A 16,708-nucleotide genomic window follows, 5' to 3' on the forward strand; every position below is an offset into this window, starting at 1 on the left:
TACCCACGTTTCCAACCTGTTCAGCAGTATATTATGATCTACCATATCAAAAGCCGCACTGATGTCCAACTAGAGACTCTAAATTGCCCGTAGGCATGACTGTGAGTGCGAATGGTTGTTTGTTTCTATGTGCCCTGTGATTGGCTGGCAACCAGTTGAGGGTGTACTCCGCCTCCTGCCCGATGACAGCTGGGATAGGCTCCAGCACGCCCGCGACCCTAGTGAGAAGCGGCTCAGAAAATGGATGGATGAATGGATGCTCCAACAAGACCAGAATTGACACTTTTCCAGAGTCAGTATTCAACCTTATATCATTTCGCACTTTGATCAGAGCAGATTCTGTGATGAGTTCAGAAACCTGATTGAAATTAGTCAAAAAGTCCATTTAAGTTCAAGAAATTGCTGACTTGATTAAAAATAACTTTCTCAACAATCTTGGCTATGAAAGGGGGATTTGGGATTGGTCTATAGCTTGCTAACATGGAAACGTCCAGCGTTCTATTTTTTAACAGAGGCTTAATGGCAGCTACTTTAAGAGCTTTAGGAAACTTGCATGACTGAAGTGAGCAATTGATTATTTGCTGCAAATCAGCTCCCACAGACTTCGCAATAGCTTTGAAAAAGTCAGATGGTATTGAGTCAAGACAGCTCATTGATGGTTTCTGGTGCAGAACCGTTTTCCCTACAGTTTTTTGGTCAACTGTATCAAATTCTGACATTCTGTGTTTTTCCTGGGTGGCTTCAGATGTAGTATCATTTTATCATTTTGCTGATTTGTGCTAATATTTAACCTGATGGATTGTATTTTTTCACTAAAATAACAAGCAAATTCATTGCATTTATCTGCTGTTAGGAGTTCTGGAGCTATCTGATTCGTGGGGTAGGGGGGTTGTGAGTTGAAACAGAGTGTGAGTATTGTTGAAGTTCTTACTTATGATTTCAGAAAAGTGTTGCCGTCGAGCCCTGACTTACTCTTGGTTAAGATTACAAAGACTTTGTCTGTAGAGGTCATAGTCAATTTGGAGTTTAGTTTTTCTCCACTTACGTTCTGCTTTCCTAGACTTTGATTTAGAGGTCTTTACCATCATTGTGCTCCTCCACGGTGGTCTAGGTCGCCTCAAGATCGTCTTTGTTTTAATAGGAGCAACAGCATTCATGACATTTGAGATTTTACAGGTGAAATTATTCAAAAGTTCATCAAGTGTCTCAGCATTCACAGTGTGTGGCACAGAAATGGTCTCCATAAACTCAGTGGCGGTACTCTCATTTATGTACCGTTTCTTAATAGACATAGAGGTTGTCTGAACTTTTGGAAGAATCTGTAATTCAAAGTATACACAAAAATGGTCAGAAATAGCCATATCCTTAATGTCAACTGATAGAATTTCAACATCCTTAGAGATGACCTTGAGTGTGGGTTGGACTCTTAATATGTTGAGAGAGGTCAAATGCGTCAAGTGTAGCAGAGAGTTTTTTAGTTTTTTTTCCTCATGTTATTGTCAATATGAATGTTTAAGTCTCCCGTTATGACAAAATAGTTGTAGTCAGTACAAATAACTGACAGCAGTCCTGAAAAGTCCTCCATAAATTTTCTATTGTATCTTGGAGGCCGATAAATTATTAAAACAACAACCTTTCGGTCACCTTTAACTAAAAAACAGAGATATGCAAAAGAGCTAAAATCACCCAGTATAATTTCTTTACACTGAAATGATGACTTAAAAACAACAGCAATACCACCACCTTTTCCCCCCGAGTCGACAAAATTTTAATTTGCTGGTGTTGCCTCATTTAAAATGGTACTCTCTGTACGTTTCATTTAGTCACAAAAGGTCCAGATCATAAAAATTTAATTAATTTAGAATAAGACCTCTGCGTTACTTCCGGTTTATGTATAGATCGATAGATAGATAGATAGATGTATTTGTATTCATCTATCTGTGTAGATCTATCGAAATTGATACAGTGGCTGAAATAAGTATTTCAATTTTTTTCTCACTAAGTATATTTCCAAAGGTTCTATTGACATGAAATTTTCACCAGATGTTGGGAACAACCCAAGTAATCCATACATACAAAGAAAATAAGATCAGAAATTAAGTTGTGTGTAATAATGTGAAATGATACAGGGAAAAAGTATTGAATGCATGAAGAAAAGGAGATGGGAAAAGGCATGGAAAGCTAAGACAACACCGAAAATCTATCAATAATCAAACAGCAATCCAGCCCCTTGTCAGTGCAAATGAATATCAGCTGGTTCAGTCCTAATTGATGGCCTACAAAAAAGTCTCATTGCCAAGGTGTGAGTCAAGACACATCTCATGATGTGTAAGAGCAGAGAGCTGTCTCAAGAACATCGCAAACTGATTGTTGCAAAACATAACGATGGCATTGCTTACAGGCGCATATCGAAGCTTCTGAATGTTCGAGTGAGCACAGTTGGGGAAGTGGAAGGCCAATCATACCACCATAGAGTTACCTCGATTAGGTGCTCCTCACAAGATTTGTGACAGAGGAGTGGAAAAAATAATCAGAAGAGTTGTCCAAGAGCCAAGGACCACATGTGGAGAGTTTCAGAAAGGCCTGGAATTTGCAGTTACTGTTGTCACAAGGAAAACAATGAGTAATGCACTCCGCCGCCATGGCCTGTATGCACGCTCACCACGCAAGACCCCATTGCTGGAAAAAAAAAAGCATGTCAAAGCTCGTTGAAAGTTTGCTGAACATTATTTGGACAAGCCAGTTAAATACTGGGAAAATATAATCTGGTCTGATGAGAGCAAAATGTAACTGTTTGGATGCCATAATGCACCCCACGTTTGGAGGAGAAATGGCACTGCACATCACCCTAAAAACACCATAACAAAAGGGAAGTTCGGAAGTGGGAACATGATGGTGTGGGGTTGTTTTTTAAGCAAATGGTACTGGTAAACTTCATATTAATGAAGGAAGGATGAATGGGCAAATGTACCAAGACATTCTTAACATAAATCTGCTCCCATCTACAAGGATGATGAAAATGAAATGAGGGTGGACATTTCAGCAGGATAGTGATCCAAAACATACTGCCAAGGAAACTCTCAATTGGTTTCAAAGAAGAAGAAAAAAAAAAGCTTTTAGAATTGCCCAGCCAATCACCTGACTTGAATCCAATCGAAAATCTATGGAAAGAACGGAAACTCAAGGTCCATAAAAGAAGCCCACAGAACTTTCAAGATTTGAAGACTGCTTGTGTGGAGGAATGGGCCAAAATCACACCAGAACAATGCATGCGACTAGTTTCTCCATGCACGAGGCATCATAATATACTGCTGAACAGGTTGGAAACGTGGGTAGGACTAAATGAAACAGTCCTTAAATGGTTCAGGTCCTACCTGGAGGAAAGGAGTTATTTTGTAACCATTGGAAGTGTTCAATCTCATCAAATGGCAATGACCTATGGGGTCTCTCAAGGGTCAGTTCTTGGACCCCTCCTGTTCAGCATGTATATGCTACCCTTGGGTCAAATTCTTGACTATCATAGCTATGCAGATGACACACATGTATATCTAGCAGTGTCTCCAGATGACTACAGTTCAATTGAGGTGGTGTGTCATTGTCTAAAACAGATAAATATCTGGATGAGCCAAAATTATCCATCCATCCATCCATTTTCTACCACTTATCCGAGGTCGGGTCGCGGGGGCAGTAGTTTTAGCAGGTACGCCCAGACTTCCCTCTCCCCAGCCACTTCTTCCAGCTCTTCCAGGGGGATCCCGAGGCGTTCCCAGGCCAGCCGAGGGATGTAGTGTCTCCAGCGTGTCCTGGGTCGTCCCCGGGATCTCCTCCCGGTGGTTCGTGCCCAGAACACCTCACCAAGGAGGCGTCCGGGAGGCATCTGAATCAGATGCCCCAGCCACCTCATCTGGCTCCTCTCGATGTGGAGGAGCAGCGGCTCTACTTTGAGATCGGTGACAGAATCGGTGACAAAGGGCAGCCTTGGCGGAGTTCAACCCTCATCGGAAAACGAGTCCGACTTACTGCCGGATATGCGGCCCAAAATCTTGACTCCGGTCGTACAGGGACCAAACATGCATCTTTCCCCACCATAGGAGCCAACTCACTCAGGTGGTGATCAGTTGACAGCTCCGCCCCTCTCTTCACTCGAGTGTCCAAGACATGCGGCCGCAAGTCCGCATGTCGTTCTCCTCAGCTGGGATCTGAAGGTTGACGACAATCCACAGGATTGAAGACGACTTTGGTGAGTTACATTTGCAAATTTTTTTTAAAAACATTATTAAAGAGTGAGTGAATTGCGTGACAAAGAAGTCTGCGGCAGAATAAACCTTGTGTAATACTAGTCACTGGCAAGTAAAAGAGGGACGGCGGAGTCCGAGAAATTCCGCGAGGACAGCGGAGTCCTGTACGTACTTAAATTCCGTGTTTTCATGTGTTTGTAAAAACGTTACTAGTATCGTGTGAATGTGTAAAAGTATGAATGTATAAGACAGGATTGTAAGTGACAACTGGGTTTGGAAGCAGATGCAAGAATCCTCCGCCCCGTGTGGGTAGAAGTTTGAGGATTACCAAAACCCAAACATTCATTGTCACCCTGTCATTTTGAATAAAGTCAGTATTTAGGTCACTATAGGTGCAAATAAACTGAATTCCAAATTCACAAAATGGGAAAAAATAACAGTAAAACGGATCCAAAAGAACGCTTAACGTGTAAAGACTGGAAATAGGTTCAACTCCAAAACCCTTCCAAAATAAAACATTTAAACACGTGGATAACCAAATACGGTTTCACTGCACAGCTAAATTCGCAAAAATTGGTTCAACTTCGAGACGAAATAAAATGTCGACACAAAAATAATATATAAAAAATAGAAAAAGAGGGATATGACGACTTATTCTTCTGGCTAAACATGCTGTCTAAAAGAGAAAAAGGAAGTAAGAAAAAGAAGGACTTAGAAAGTGAACAGAAAAGGCAGGCAGGTAGGGATAAAGATATGTTGTTTCAAAGACAGGAAGATGACGAGACCGGACCAGTGGTAAGAGTTAGCGAGAAAAAGATGGTTGAAGAAATGTGTGAAAAGAATGAGGGAACAAAGGCATCAGCACCCTTGTCCCCATTTTTGCCACCTCATGAACTTCCTCCAACTCATGAGTCAGAACCTCAACGAGTTTTACGATCAGGAGGGTCACAAATGAATTGGTCTAAAACTATGGGAGGAACATTGTCTCCCATTCCCAAAATAACAAATATAACCACAGACGAGGGAGACATGGATTTATATCCAATGATTGAGGTGGCAAATCCAAACGTAAGAGGACAACAAAGAAACTATTTTGGTCTATAGGACCTGGACTAATGAGGATGTGAAAAAGGCCGTAGCCGGCATCACACCCTACAAAGTAGACATTGTCCAGTTTGTTGAGGAAATGGAAAATCTTAGACAGTCCTATCATTTAAATGGAACAGAAACTCAACAAATTTGGATGACTGCAATGGGGCCTGATTGGCACCTTTGCCGAGGAGATTGGGACCCAAAACACCATGGTGTTGTAATGCCACATAATGACAGAGAATTACAACATCAAGTTAGGGCTTTAATAGAAAGAACCACAGCCAGGTTCCGCAAAAGGGCAAATTACACGGAAATTAGTAGGGTGAAACAAAAAGACGAGGAACCTTTTGAAGAGTATAGGGTTAGAATGACCGCTTGTTTTAAAGCAAACAGCGGCTTGAATGAGGATGCCAATCCTCAGGGTCCTTATCAACAACAATTAAAAAATGCCTTACATGCGAATTCTGGAGAACACATTAAAAGATGGGTAGATAAACATTGGATAAACCTAGCAACTGGCCCTCTGGAGGAATATGTTAATCATGCCCTCCACGCAGAGAGGGTGTTAGGACTCAAAAAGAAGAAGGTAGATGTCTTCCTCAATGAAGAAACAGAAATATACTAAACTCGACCCAAAACAGAATATAGACGATGCATTCGTCAATATCCATTAAAACCAGATGCACGTGAAGGAATCAAACCGGTAATTGAGGCACTAATTAAGGCAGGAGTTATAGTGGAGTGTCCAGAATCACCATGTAACACACCCATTTTCCCCGTAAAAAAAAGGCCCCACCTTGAGTGGGTTGGAGAATGGTAGAAGACTTACAGGCAGTAAATTCTGCAGTAATACAAAGAGCAGCATGCGTACCAGATCCACACACATTGTTAAATTCATTGAGACCAGACGCTACTGTGTTTACAGTGGTGGACATAAGTGATGCCTTCTTTTCTGTACCAGTAGAAAAGAACAGTCAATTTTGGTTTGCATTCACATTTGAGGGCAAAAAATATACATTTACAAGATTACCACAAGGTTACTGTGAAAGTCCAACCATTTATTCACAAAGTAATGACAACAAGTATGTCTAAATTCACTCCCCGAGGAGGGAGCCAAATTTTACTATATGTAGATGATGTTCTACTGGCATCTCCAGATGGAGAGACATGCAAAGATTCATTGGCCTTACATCTAGCAGAAGAGGGACATAAAGTTAGCAAAAATAAATTGCAATTGTGTAAAAGGCAAGTCAAATATCTAGGCCATAATTTAAGTGTAGGAGGAAGGACTATATTAGAATGCAGCCCTATGGGGGGCACAAGTCAGTGCAAACTGTAGGCCGGTCCCAAGCCCGGATAAATGCAGAGGGTTGCGTCAGGAAGGGCATCCGGCTTAAAACCTTGCCAAACAAATATGAGCGTTCATCCAAAGAATTCCATACCGGATCGGTCCTGGCCCGGGTTAACAACGTCCGCCACCGGCGCCGTCAACCTGCAGGGCGCTGTTGGAAATTCAGCTACTGTGGGTCGAAGTCGAAGTCAAAGAAGAAGAAGAAGAAGAGGTGGAAAGCGGGTTCTTCGGCAGAAAGAGAAGAGGAAAACACAGAGCCTAGAACTGAATGTGGGGACTTTGAATGTTGGGACAATGACAGGAAAATCTCGGGAGTTGGTTGACATGATGATTAGGAGAAAGGTTGATATATTGTGTGTCCAGGAGACCAGGTGGAAAGGCAGTAAGGCTAGAAGTTTAGGGGGAGGGTTTAAATTATTTTACCATGGTGTAGATGGGAAGAGAAATGGAGTCGGGGTTATTTTAAAAGAAGAGTTGGCTAAGAATGTCTTGGAGGTGAAAAGAGTATCAGATCGAGTGATGAGGCTGAAATTTGAAATTGAGGGTGTTATGTGTAATGTGATTAGTGGCTATGCCCCACAGGTAGGATGTGACCTAGAGGTGAAAGAGAAATTCTGGAAGGAGCTAGATGATGTAGTTCTGAGCATCCCAGACAGAGAGAGAGTCGTAATTGGTGCAGATTGTAATGGACATGTTGGTGAAGGTAATAAGGGTGATGAAGAAGTGATGGGTAAGTACGGTATCCAGGAAAGGAACTTGGAGGGACAGATGGTGGTAGACTTTGCAACAAGGATGCAAATGGCTGTAGTGAACACTTTTTTCCAGAAGAGGCACGAACATAGGGTGACCTACAAGAGCGGAGGTAGAAGCACACAGGTGGATTACATCTTGTGCAGACGATGTAATCTGAAGGAGGTTACCAACTGTAAGGTAGTGGTAGGGGAGAGTGTGGCTAGACAGCATAGGATGGTGGTGTGTAAGATGACTCTGGTGGTGGGGAGGAAAATTAGGAAGACAAAGGCAGAGAAGAGAACCATGTGGTGGAAGCTGAGACAGGACGAGTGTTGTGCAGCTTTTCGGGAAGAGGTGATACAGGCTCTCGGTGGACGGGAAGAGCTTCCAGAAGACTGGACCACTGCAGCCAAGGTGATCAGAGAGGCAGGCAGGAGAGTACTTGGTGTATCTTCTGGCAGGAAAGGAGAGAAGGAGACTTGGTGGTGGAACCTCACAGTACAGGAAATCATACAAGGAAAACGGTTAGCTAAGAAGAAGTGGGACACTGAGAGGACCGAGGAGACGCGAAAGGTATACATTGAGATGCGACACAGGGCAAAGGTAGAGGTGGCAAAGGCAAAACAAGAGGCATATGATGACATGTATGGCAGGTTGGACACTAAAGAAGGAGAAAAGGATCTATACAGGCTGGCCAGACAGAGGGATAGAGATGGGAAGGATGTGCAGCAGGTTAGGGTGATTAAGGATAGAGATGGAAATATGTTGACTGGTGCCAGCAGTGTGCTAGGTAGGTGGAAAGAATACTTCGAGGAGTTGATGAATGAGGAAAATGATAGAGAAGGGAGAGTAGAAGAGGCAAGTGTGGTGGACCAGGAAGTGGCAATGATTAGTAAGGGGGAAGTTAGAAAGGCATTAAAGAGAATGAAAAATGGAAAGGCAGTTGGTCCTGATGACATTCCTGTGGAGGTATGGAAGCATCTAGGAGAGGTGGCTGTGGAGTTTTTGACCAGCTTGTTCAATAGAATTCTAGTGCGTGAGAAGATGCCTGAGGAATGGAGGAAAAGTGTACTGGTGCCCATTTTTAAGAACAAAGGTGATGTGCAGAGCTGTGGCAACTATAGAGGAATAAAGTTGATGAGCCACACAATGAAGTTATGGGAAAGAGTAGTGGAGGCTAGACTCAGGACAGAAGTGAGTATTTGCGAGCAACAGTATGGTTTCATGCCTAGAAAGAGTACCACAGATGCATTATTTGCCTTGAGGATGTTGATGGAAAAGTACAGAGAAGGTCAGAAGGAGCTACATTGTGTCTTTGTAGATCTAGAGAAAGCCTATGACAGAGTACCCAGAGAGGAACTGTGGTACTGCATGCGGAAGTCTGGAGTGGCAGAGAAGTATGTTAGAATAATACAGGACATGTACGAGGGCAGCAGAACAGCGGTGAGGTGTGCTGTCGGTGTGACAGAAGAATTTAAGGTGGACGTGGGACTGCATCAGGGATCAGCCCTGAGCCCCTTCCTTTTTGCAGTGGTGATGGATAGGCTGACAGATGAGGTTAGACTGGAATCCCCGTGGACCATGATGTTTGCAGATGACATTGTGATCTGCAGTGAAAGCAGGGAGCAGCTGGAGGAACAGTTAGAAAGATGGAGGCATGCACTGGAAAGAAGAGGAATGAAGATTAGCCGAAGTAAAACAGAATATATGTGCATGAATGAGAGGGGTGGTGGGGGAAGAATGAGGCTACAGGGAGAAGAGATGGCAAGGGTAGAGGACTTTAAATACTTGGGGTCAACCGTCCAGAGCAATGGTGAGTGTGGTCAGGAAGTGAAGAAACGGGTCCAAGCAGGTTGGAACGGGTGGAGGAAGGTGTCAGGTGTGTTATGTGACAGAAGAGTCTCTGCTAGGATGAAGGGCAAAGTTTATAAAACAGTGGTGAGGCCAGCCATGATGTATGGATTAGAGACAGTGGCACTGAAGAGAAAACAGGAAGCAGAGCTGGAGGTGGCGGAAATGAAGATGTTGACGTTCGCTCTCGGAGTGACCAGGTTGGATAAAATTAGAAATGAGCTCATCAGAGGGACAGCCAAGGTTCGATGTTTTGGAGACAAAGTTAGAGAGAGCAGACTTCAATGGTTTGGACACGTCCAGAGGAGAGAGAGTGAGTATATTGGTAGAAGGATGATGAGGATGGAGCTGCCAGGCAAGAGAGCTAGAGGAAGACCAAAGAGAAGGTTGATGGATGTCGTGAGGGAAGACATGATGGCAGTTGGTGTTCGAGAGGAGGATGCAGGAGATAGGCTCTCATGGAAAAGGATGACGCGCTGTGGCGACCCCTAACGGGACAAGCCGAAAGGAAAAGAAGAAGGAAGGACTATATTAGAAGACAGGAAAGCTTTAGTCTTAAAAAATCCTAAACCACAGACGAAGAAACATATAATAATCATTTTTAGGTCTGACAAATTATTGTAGAGCATGGATTCCAAACTATGCAGAAACTGTTGCACCATTGTCAAAATTAATGTATGAAGACAACCTTAAAATGACATCAACTGTTCAATGGAATACAGAGTCAGAAAAGGCCTTCTGTGACATTAAACAACATTTGGTGTCCAGTGCTGCGTTGGGCCTTCCAGATTTAATGATAAAACATTTATTCAAATGGTAGATTGTAAAAGCTATTACATGACCTCCGTACTTACACAACAATACGGTGATAAGCTAAGACCAATAGCTTATTTTTCGACTAAATTAGACAGCGTGACGTGTGCATTACCGCATTGTGTCAGAGCAGTTGTGGCAGCCTTAATGGCAGAGGAGAGCAGTTCCACAATTGTGTTATTTCATCCATTAACTCTTAAGGTCCCACATACAGTGTCTGCTCTCCTATTGCAAACGAATATGGCGTTTTTATCACCTGCAAGACATTTATCTTGCATGGCCATCTTGCTGTCACAACCACATTTGACTGTTGAGCGATGCACAACCTTAAATCCAGCCACACTAACACCCTTACCTGATGAAGGCACGCAGCATGATTGTCAGGAATTGGCTGAACAAGCTACTGAATTAGTAGCATTAACCGAGGCATGCAAACTAATAATAAATAAAGATGTTACAATTGATACTGATAGCCAATATGCGTATTCCACAGTTCACGTGTTTGCGCAATATTGGGATAACAGAGGAATGATTACGTCAACAGGGAAGCCAGTAACACACGATGAATTACTTAAACAATTATTACACGCAGTGCAACATCCACAAAAAGTGGCAATTTGTAAATGTGTTGCACATACATCTGCCACTGACAAGGTTTCTAAAGGAAACGCATTTGCTGACAAAACCGCGAAAGAAGCAGCCTATAAACCATTTTTAGGTTTAAAAAAACAAATTGAACAACAAACCTTAGATGACCAAACACTAAAAGACATGCAACAACAAAGTCCACAACAAGAATGCAATTATTGGGAAAAACAATGTGCAAAACTACAAAATGAAATTTACATTAGCACAGAAGGGAAGAAAAAATAAAAAATTTAAAAAAAGCCTACAATGGGCTGCTATATTGAGCCATGGTGTGTCACGTCTCAACCGGAGGGATGGTGGCACAGATACATCGACACTTTACAGCCCTAAAAAATAGCAGAAAGAAACATGTGGGTTCATTTTACACACTGTAAAAGAGTCATTTCAGCTGAGTACTCAAATAGGGAAGGTGAGCAAAAGTCAGATGTGTAGATTCTGAAAACGCTTACTGGTCAGTGAAGAAAAAAAGACACCAACCCGTTTAGTGAGAACTCAGCAGAAAGGCACACCCGCGTTGGTTATGAGATTCGATAGGTTGTTACGTACCAACTTTGGCTACTATGGTGTTGGTTTTGTTTATGTGGTATATGGGACGTCCCACCCTGAATGATACCAACTGAGAGGTGTAAATCATGGGATCCTATATATCCCGTAACAAAAGCAGACAAACACAAACCAATGTTTTCTATTTTAGTAGCACCGAGTAATTTTACATGATTAGTAAAGCCAAGAAATTAGGACCACTGTATACCCTATGCCTGTTCAAGATTTAATGGAAAAAGCACCAATGTTGTTGTCAAATCTAGAACATAGACAAAAAAGAGATTTATCCTGGCAGGGGCAAAATTATCCAACATAAAACATACATCAACACCATAGGTGTTCCTCGTGGGGTTCCTAATCAATACAAATTAGCTGACCAAGTTGCAGGAGGATTTGAGTACCTCATATGCTGGTGGTGTACGATTCATAAAAATGTTGATAGGATAAACTATATCCACTTCAATGTACAGAGATTAGGAAATTGGACTCAGAGTGGGTTGGAAGCTGTGCATGAGCAGCTCAAGGCTACCTCTTTAATGACATTCCAAAACCGCATCGCTGTCCACATGCTCCTCACAAGAGAGGGAGGTGTTTGCGGTATGTTTGGAGAACAATGTTGTACATACATTCCAAACAATACTGCTTCGGATGGCAGCTTGACCAGAGCCATCGATGGTCTACGGACCCTCAATCAACACTCTGGTGTAGACACCTCCTTGTGGGACAGCTGGATGGACGTATTTGGTAAATACAAAACCCTAATTTCACCAATATTGATATCAATTGCTGTTTTTGCAGCCATTCTGACATTGTGTGGATGTTGTTGTATCCCATGCATTCGGGCTTTATTCAGTAGATTAATCACCACAGCAATTAACCCCCATGGATAACCTATGGAGCAGATGTATCCTTTATTGGATGTTGTTAATGATCACGATGATGATGATGATGATGATGTTGTTTTACCTGATTTGTTTCCTGATCCAGGTGATTACGATGTTTAAAAAACAACATTCATGTATGACAAGTTTACTCTGAGTGTAAATGTATTTGTTTAATAAAAATGATTCTACAGTTAAAAATCGAAATGAAGTGACTGTAAAATGATATGAGAATTTGTGCAAATACATGATAAACAGGAGGGAAATGTTAAATAAATTGTAGAAGTTATCATTTATTTGCTAAGGTTGCATTAGTATTATGGACGATTTTGAGAAAGGAAGATGTCTCGCCTTCAAGAAGATGACTCAGCAGGAATCATCCGATAGAAGGGCGCCTTGACCAAGGACGTGGCCGGGGACGTGACAGGAGTTGGTCTCATGTCTTCACCTTGAAACCCTCCCCTTAGTGTGTTGTGTCTTGTAAGCTTAGTATGTTATGTCTTGTAAAACCTCCCTATTTCAAATAAATACAGGAGCGACGGGAGAGATTGTTTAGAGCATGATGAGAGGCTGTAATCTGAACAATCTCCCATACGCCCTCCTCATGAGCAAAAGAAACCAGCGTCTTCATTCCTTTTGTGTCTATTTTTATAAGTGTTGGGTGAGATAGATCCAACAGTACTCTGTCATAGGCTTTCTCTCAATCTACAAACACACAATGTACCTCCTTCTAACCTTCTCTGTACTTTTCCATCAACATCCTCAAGGCAAATAATGCATCTGTGGTACTCTTTCTAGGCATGAAACCATACTGTTGCTCGTAAATACTCACTTCTGTCCTGAGTCTAGCCTCCACTACTCTTTCCCACAACTTCATTGTGTGGCTCATCAACTTTATTCCTCTATAGTTCCCAGAGCTCTGCACATCACCCTTGTTCTTAAAAATGGGCACCAGCACACTTTTCCTCCATTCCTCAGGCATCTTCTCATGCGCTAGAATACAATTGAACAAGCTGGTCAAAAACTCCACAGCCACCTCTCCTAGATGCTTCCATAACTCCACAGGAATATCATCAGGACCAACTGCCTTTCCATTTTTCATCCTCTTTAATGCATTTCTAACTTCCCCCTTACTAGTCATTGCCACATCCTGGTCCACCACACTTGCCTCTTCTACTCTCCCTTCTCTCTCATTTTCCTCATTCATTAACTCCTCAAAGTATTCTTTCCATCTAGCTAGCACACTGCTGGCACTGTTCCTGCCTCTTCTGGAAAAAAGTGTTCACTACAGCCATTTGCATCCTTGTTGCAAAGTCTACCACCATCTGTCCCTCCAAGTTCCTTTCCTGGATGCCGTACTTACCCATCACTTCTTCATCACCCCTATTTCCTTCACCAACATGTCCATTACAATCTGCACCAATTACGACTCTCTCTCTGTCTGGGACGCTCAGAACTACTTCGTCTAGCTCCTTTTCTCTGAATTTCTCTTTCACCTCAAGGTCACATCCTACCTGTGGGGCATAGCCACTAATCACATTACACATAACACCCTCAATTTCAAGTTTCAGCCTCATTACTCGATCTGATACTCTTTTCCCCTCCAAGACATTCTGAGCCAACTCTTCTTTTAAAATAACCCCGACTCCATTTCTCTTCCAATCTACACCATGGTAAAATAATTTAAACCCTGCCCCAAAACTTCTAGCCTTACTGCCTTTCCACCTGGTCCCCTGGACACACAATATATCAACCTTTATCCTAATCATCATGTCAACCAACTCCCGAGATTTTCCTGTCATAGTCCCAACATTCAAAGTCCCCACATTCAGTTATAGGCTCTGTGCACATCTGCCTCAAAGTTTTGAGGACCCGGGCTTAAATCCCGCCTCGCCTGTGTGGAGTTTGCATGTTTTCTCTGTGCCTGCGAGGGTATTCTCCGGGTACTCCAGTTTCCTCCCACATGCCAAAAACATGGATGGTAGGGGAATTGAAGACTCTAAATTGTCCGTAGGTATGAATGTGAATGTGAATGGTTGTTTGTTTATATGTGCTCTGCAATTAGCTGGCAACCAGTTCAGGGTGTACCCCGCCTCCCGCCCGAAGATAGCTGGGATAGGCTCCAGCAGCCCGGGACCCTATTGTGGATAAGGGGTAAAGAAAATGGCTGGATGGATGAATTCCAATTGCTCATATGATTTGCAACACAATTTGATTAAAAAAAAGACTTTCAATAAATGTGAACATCTTTTTCCGAAAATACAATAGTTGTTATTTATGAATTTTTAAGACACAAATTTTGTGGTCCGGCCCACTTGAGATCAAATTGGGGTGAATGTGGCCTGCAAACTAAAACGAGTTTGACACCCCTTTTAATGTATTCATCCATATTTTCCACCACTTATCCTCACTAAGATTGCAGGTATGCTGGAGCCTATCCCAGCCAGCTGCGGGCAGGAGGCGGGGTACACCCTGAACTGGTTGCCAGCTAATTGCAGGGCACATATAAACAAACAAACATTCACACTCACATTCATACCTACGGACAATTTAGAGTCTTCAATTCCCATACCATCCATGTTTTTGGGATGTGGGAGGAAACTGGAGTACCCGGAGAATACCCACGCAGGCACAGGGAAAACATGCAAACTCCACATAGGCGAGGCGGGATTTAAGCCCGGGTCCTCAGAACTGTGAGGCAGATGTGCAAACCAGTCATCCACTGTGCCGCGTTATAATGTATTATTGAGTACAGTATATTAAAATAAGATGGAGGAGCAGATTTCTAACAAACTGACCTTTAATGTTTACATGGTTATGGTATGGATGTACTGTATTATATTCTGTGTGACATACATACCTTAACAATATCCTCCATGGTGTTGTTGGAATAGTCCACAGCTACCAAGTAATAGGGCTTGGGCTGATGCTCAATTATTTTTTGAATGACTCTATAATGAACGATAGAAAAGGACAGTAAATGGCACATCAAACCACTTTCAAATTCCTCCGCCACATTCTCATACTATGGCTGCATCAGTACAACTAAGGCCAGGCAGTAAGTACTCTGGCCATTGGGAAGATCAATGTACAGTTGAGATTAAGAGACTTTAATTTTACTTGCCAATACAGAGTTACACCTATCCATTTTCTATACCGCTCATCCTCATTAGGCAATGCTCAAGCACCTCCTCAAATGCTTCCTAAAAGGCCCGGAAGGCGGCTGCTACCTTTGGTGGCATGACTAGGTTTTGTAGTCAGTCAATTGTTAGTGATCTTGTGTGATTATGGTGTTTCTTTGATTGATTGATTTTTATTGTGTCCAACATTTAGACTTTTAATAGGGTTTTATTCTCACTGCTGATATTGTCATTGTGTACATTGTCCTTTGTGTGCTCCTGCTGCAAGACTAATTACCCTGTAAGGGACAATAAAGACATGATTATTACTTTAAATAGATAATTTATTTTGTGTGAAAAATGCTATTTTTTTAAAGAGACCTAAAACACAAGATAAATCAAGAGGGGAAGTGAATTGAAAACTGTAATGGGTGTCTACAAATCAAAGCCGAAAAAAATAATCTCCACATTATACCATTATTTAATGGAAGGGGAATACTATATACTGTATATCAAGCAGAGATGAGAAAGAGAAATATTTATTTATTTACTTGGGGTAAATATTAAAGAGGCTGAATGGTTATGTATGCATTGTGACGATGGCCCGGTTGTCACTGCACCCCCACCACCAACAACTTGATAAACTGCATTCTCCCAAGTTGCCCTGCTGTGCAAGACAGTCACAGGGATGCCTAATTTATCTCACACAGACTTTCAATTAATTAACAGTTCCCTGAGAAACCTGGGCTTCCAGTCATTACAGACCCCACCGTGGTGCGCAGGTTTCAAGATTCCAAACCAAAGTTTGAAAACCCGCTGGTCAATGCATCCCAAGATAAGATTTCAAAGGACTATTCGCTCCTTTGAAATTCATGCAAGGACTGCTGTAATAATTGCTGGGATACAGGCGACACCCGCTGGTGTTTGAGAGTTACTGCAAACCTGTGGACTCTCATTCGAAGTTTCTCTAACTGAAGATAAATGTCTGTTTTGATATTTTACAAACTCTGCAGAAATATTCCAAATGTATGTCTTGATGTCTGTGTCATTGTTTCAGCTTTACAGGTCCAGCTGCGAGACTTTGAGAAATGTTCATCTTGATTTGAAGCCAAACAGTACGAAATGTTGGATTGAAGAATAAGCAGTTGATCTGCCAAGACTCAAGTTTAAACAATCATTCTATATACTTGATCTATGAGTAAGAGTACAAAGTTAGGATTATTTTATATTAATATATGATTGTTAACACCATTTTTATGGCTAAATTGGTGACCGAAATTCAAGTCGATGTGCATGGTCTTTCTCCAGTTTCTCCGTCCCTTAGACATGCCCCCTGGGTATTTAACCTTTGATTCCCACCTCCTCTTGGCTTTTTGGTTCGTCTCCCTCTTGGTTCTTCATGCTGAGGGTTACCTAGGTACAGCTCCGCCATGCTGCCAC

The 16,708-nt window shown here is 42.2% G+C and overlaps 1 protein-coding gene across 3 annotated transcripts in view; it reads right to left on the minus strand.

The window, feature by feature from the left end:
* The window catches only part of ak7b (adenylate kinase 7b), a 224,280-nt gene that overhangs the window by 118,177 nt on the left and 89,395 nt on the right, over positions 1–16,708 (minus strand). For all 3 annotated transcript variants that reach the window (XM_061795579.1, XM_061795577.1, XM_061795578.1), the window contains exon 8: positions 15,010–15,100. In XM_061795579.1, coding sequence (XP_061651563.1) covers positions 15,010–15,100 — 91 coding nt within the window. The remainder of the gene's footprint in view (positions 1–15,009; positions 15,101–16,708) is intronic.

This window comes from Phyllopteryx taeniolatus, chromosome 13, assembly GCF_024500385.1.
Source record: "Phyllopteryx taeniolatus isolate TA_2022b chromosome 13, UOR_Ptae_1.2, whole genome shotgun sequence".
NCBI classification, from domain to species: Eukaryota; Metazoa; Chordata; class Actinopteri; order Syngnathiformes; family Syngnathidae; genus Phyllopteryx; species Phyllopteryx taeniolatus.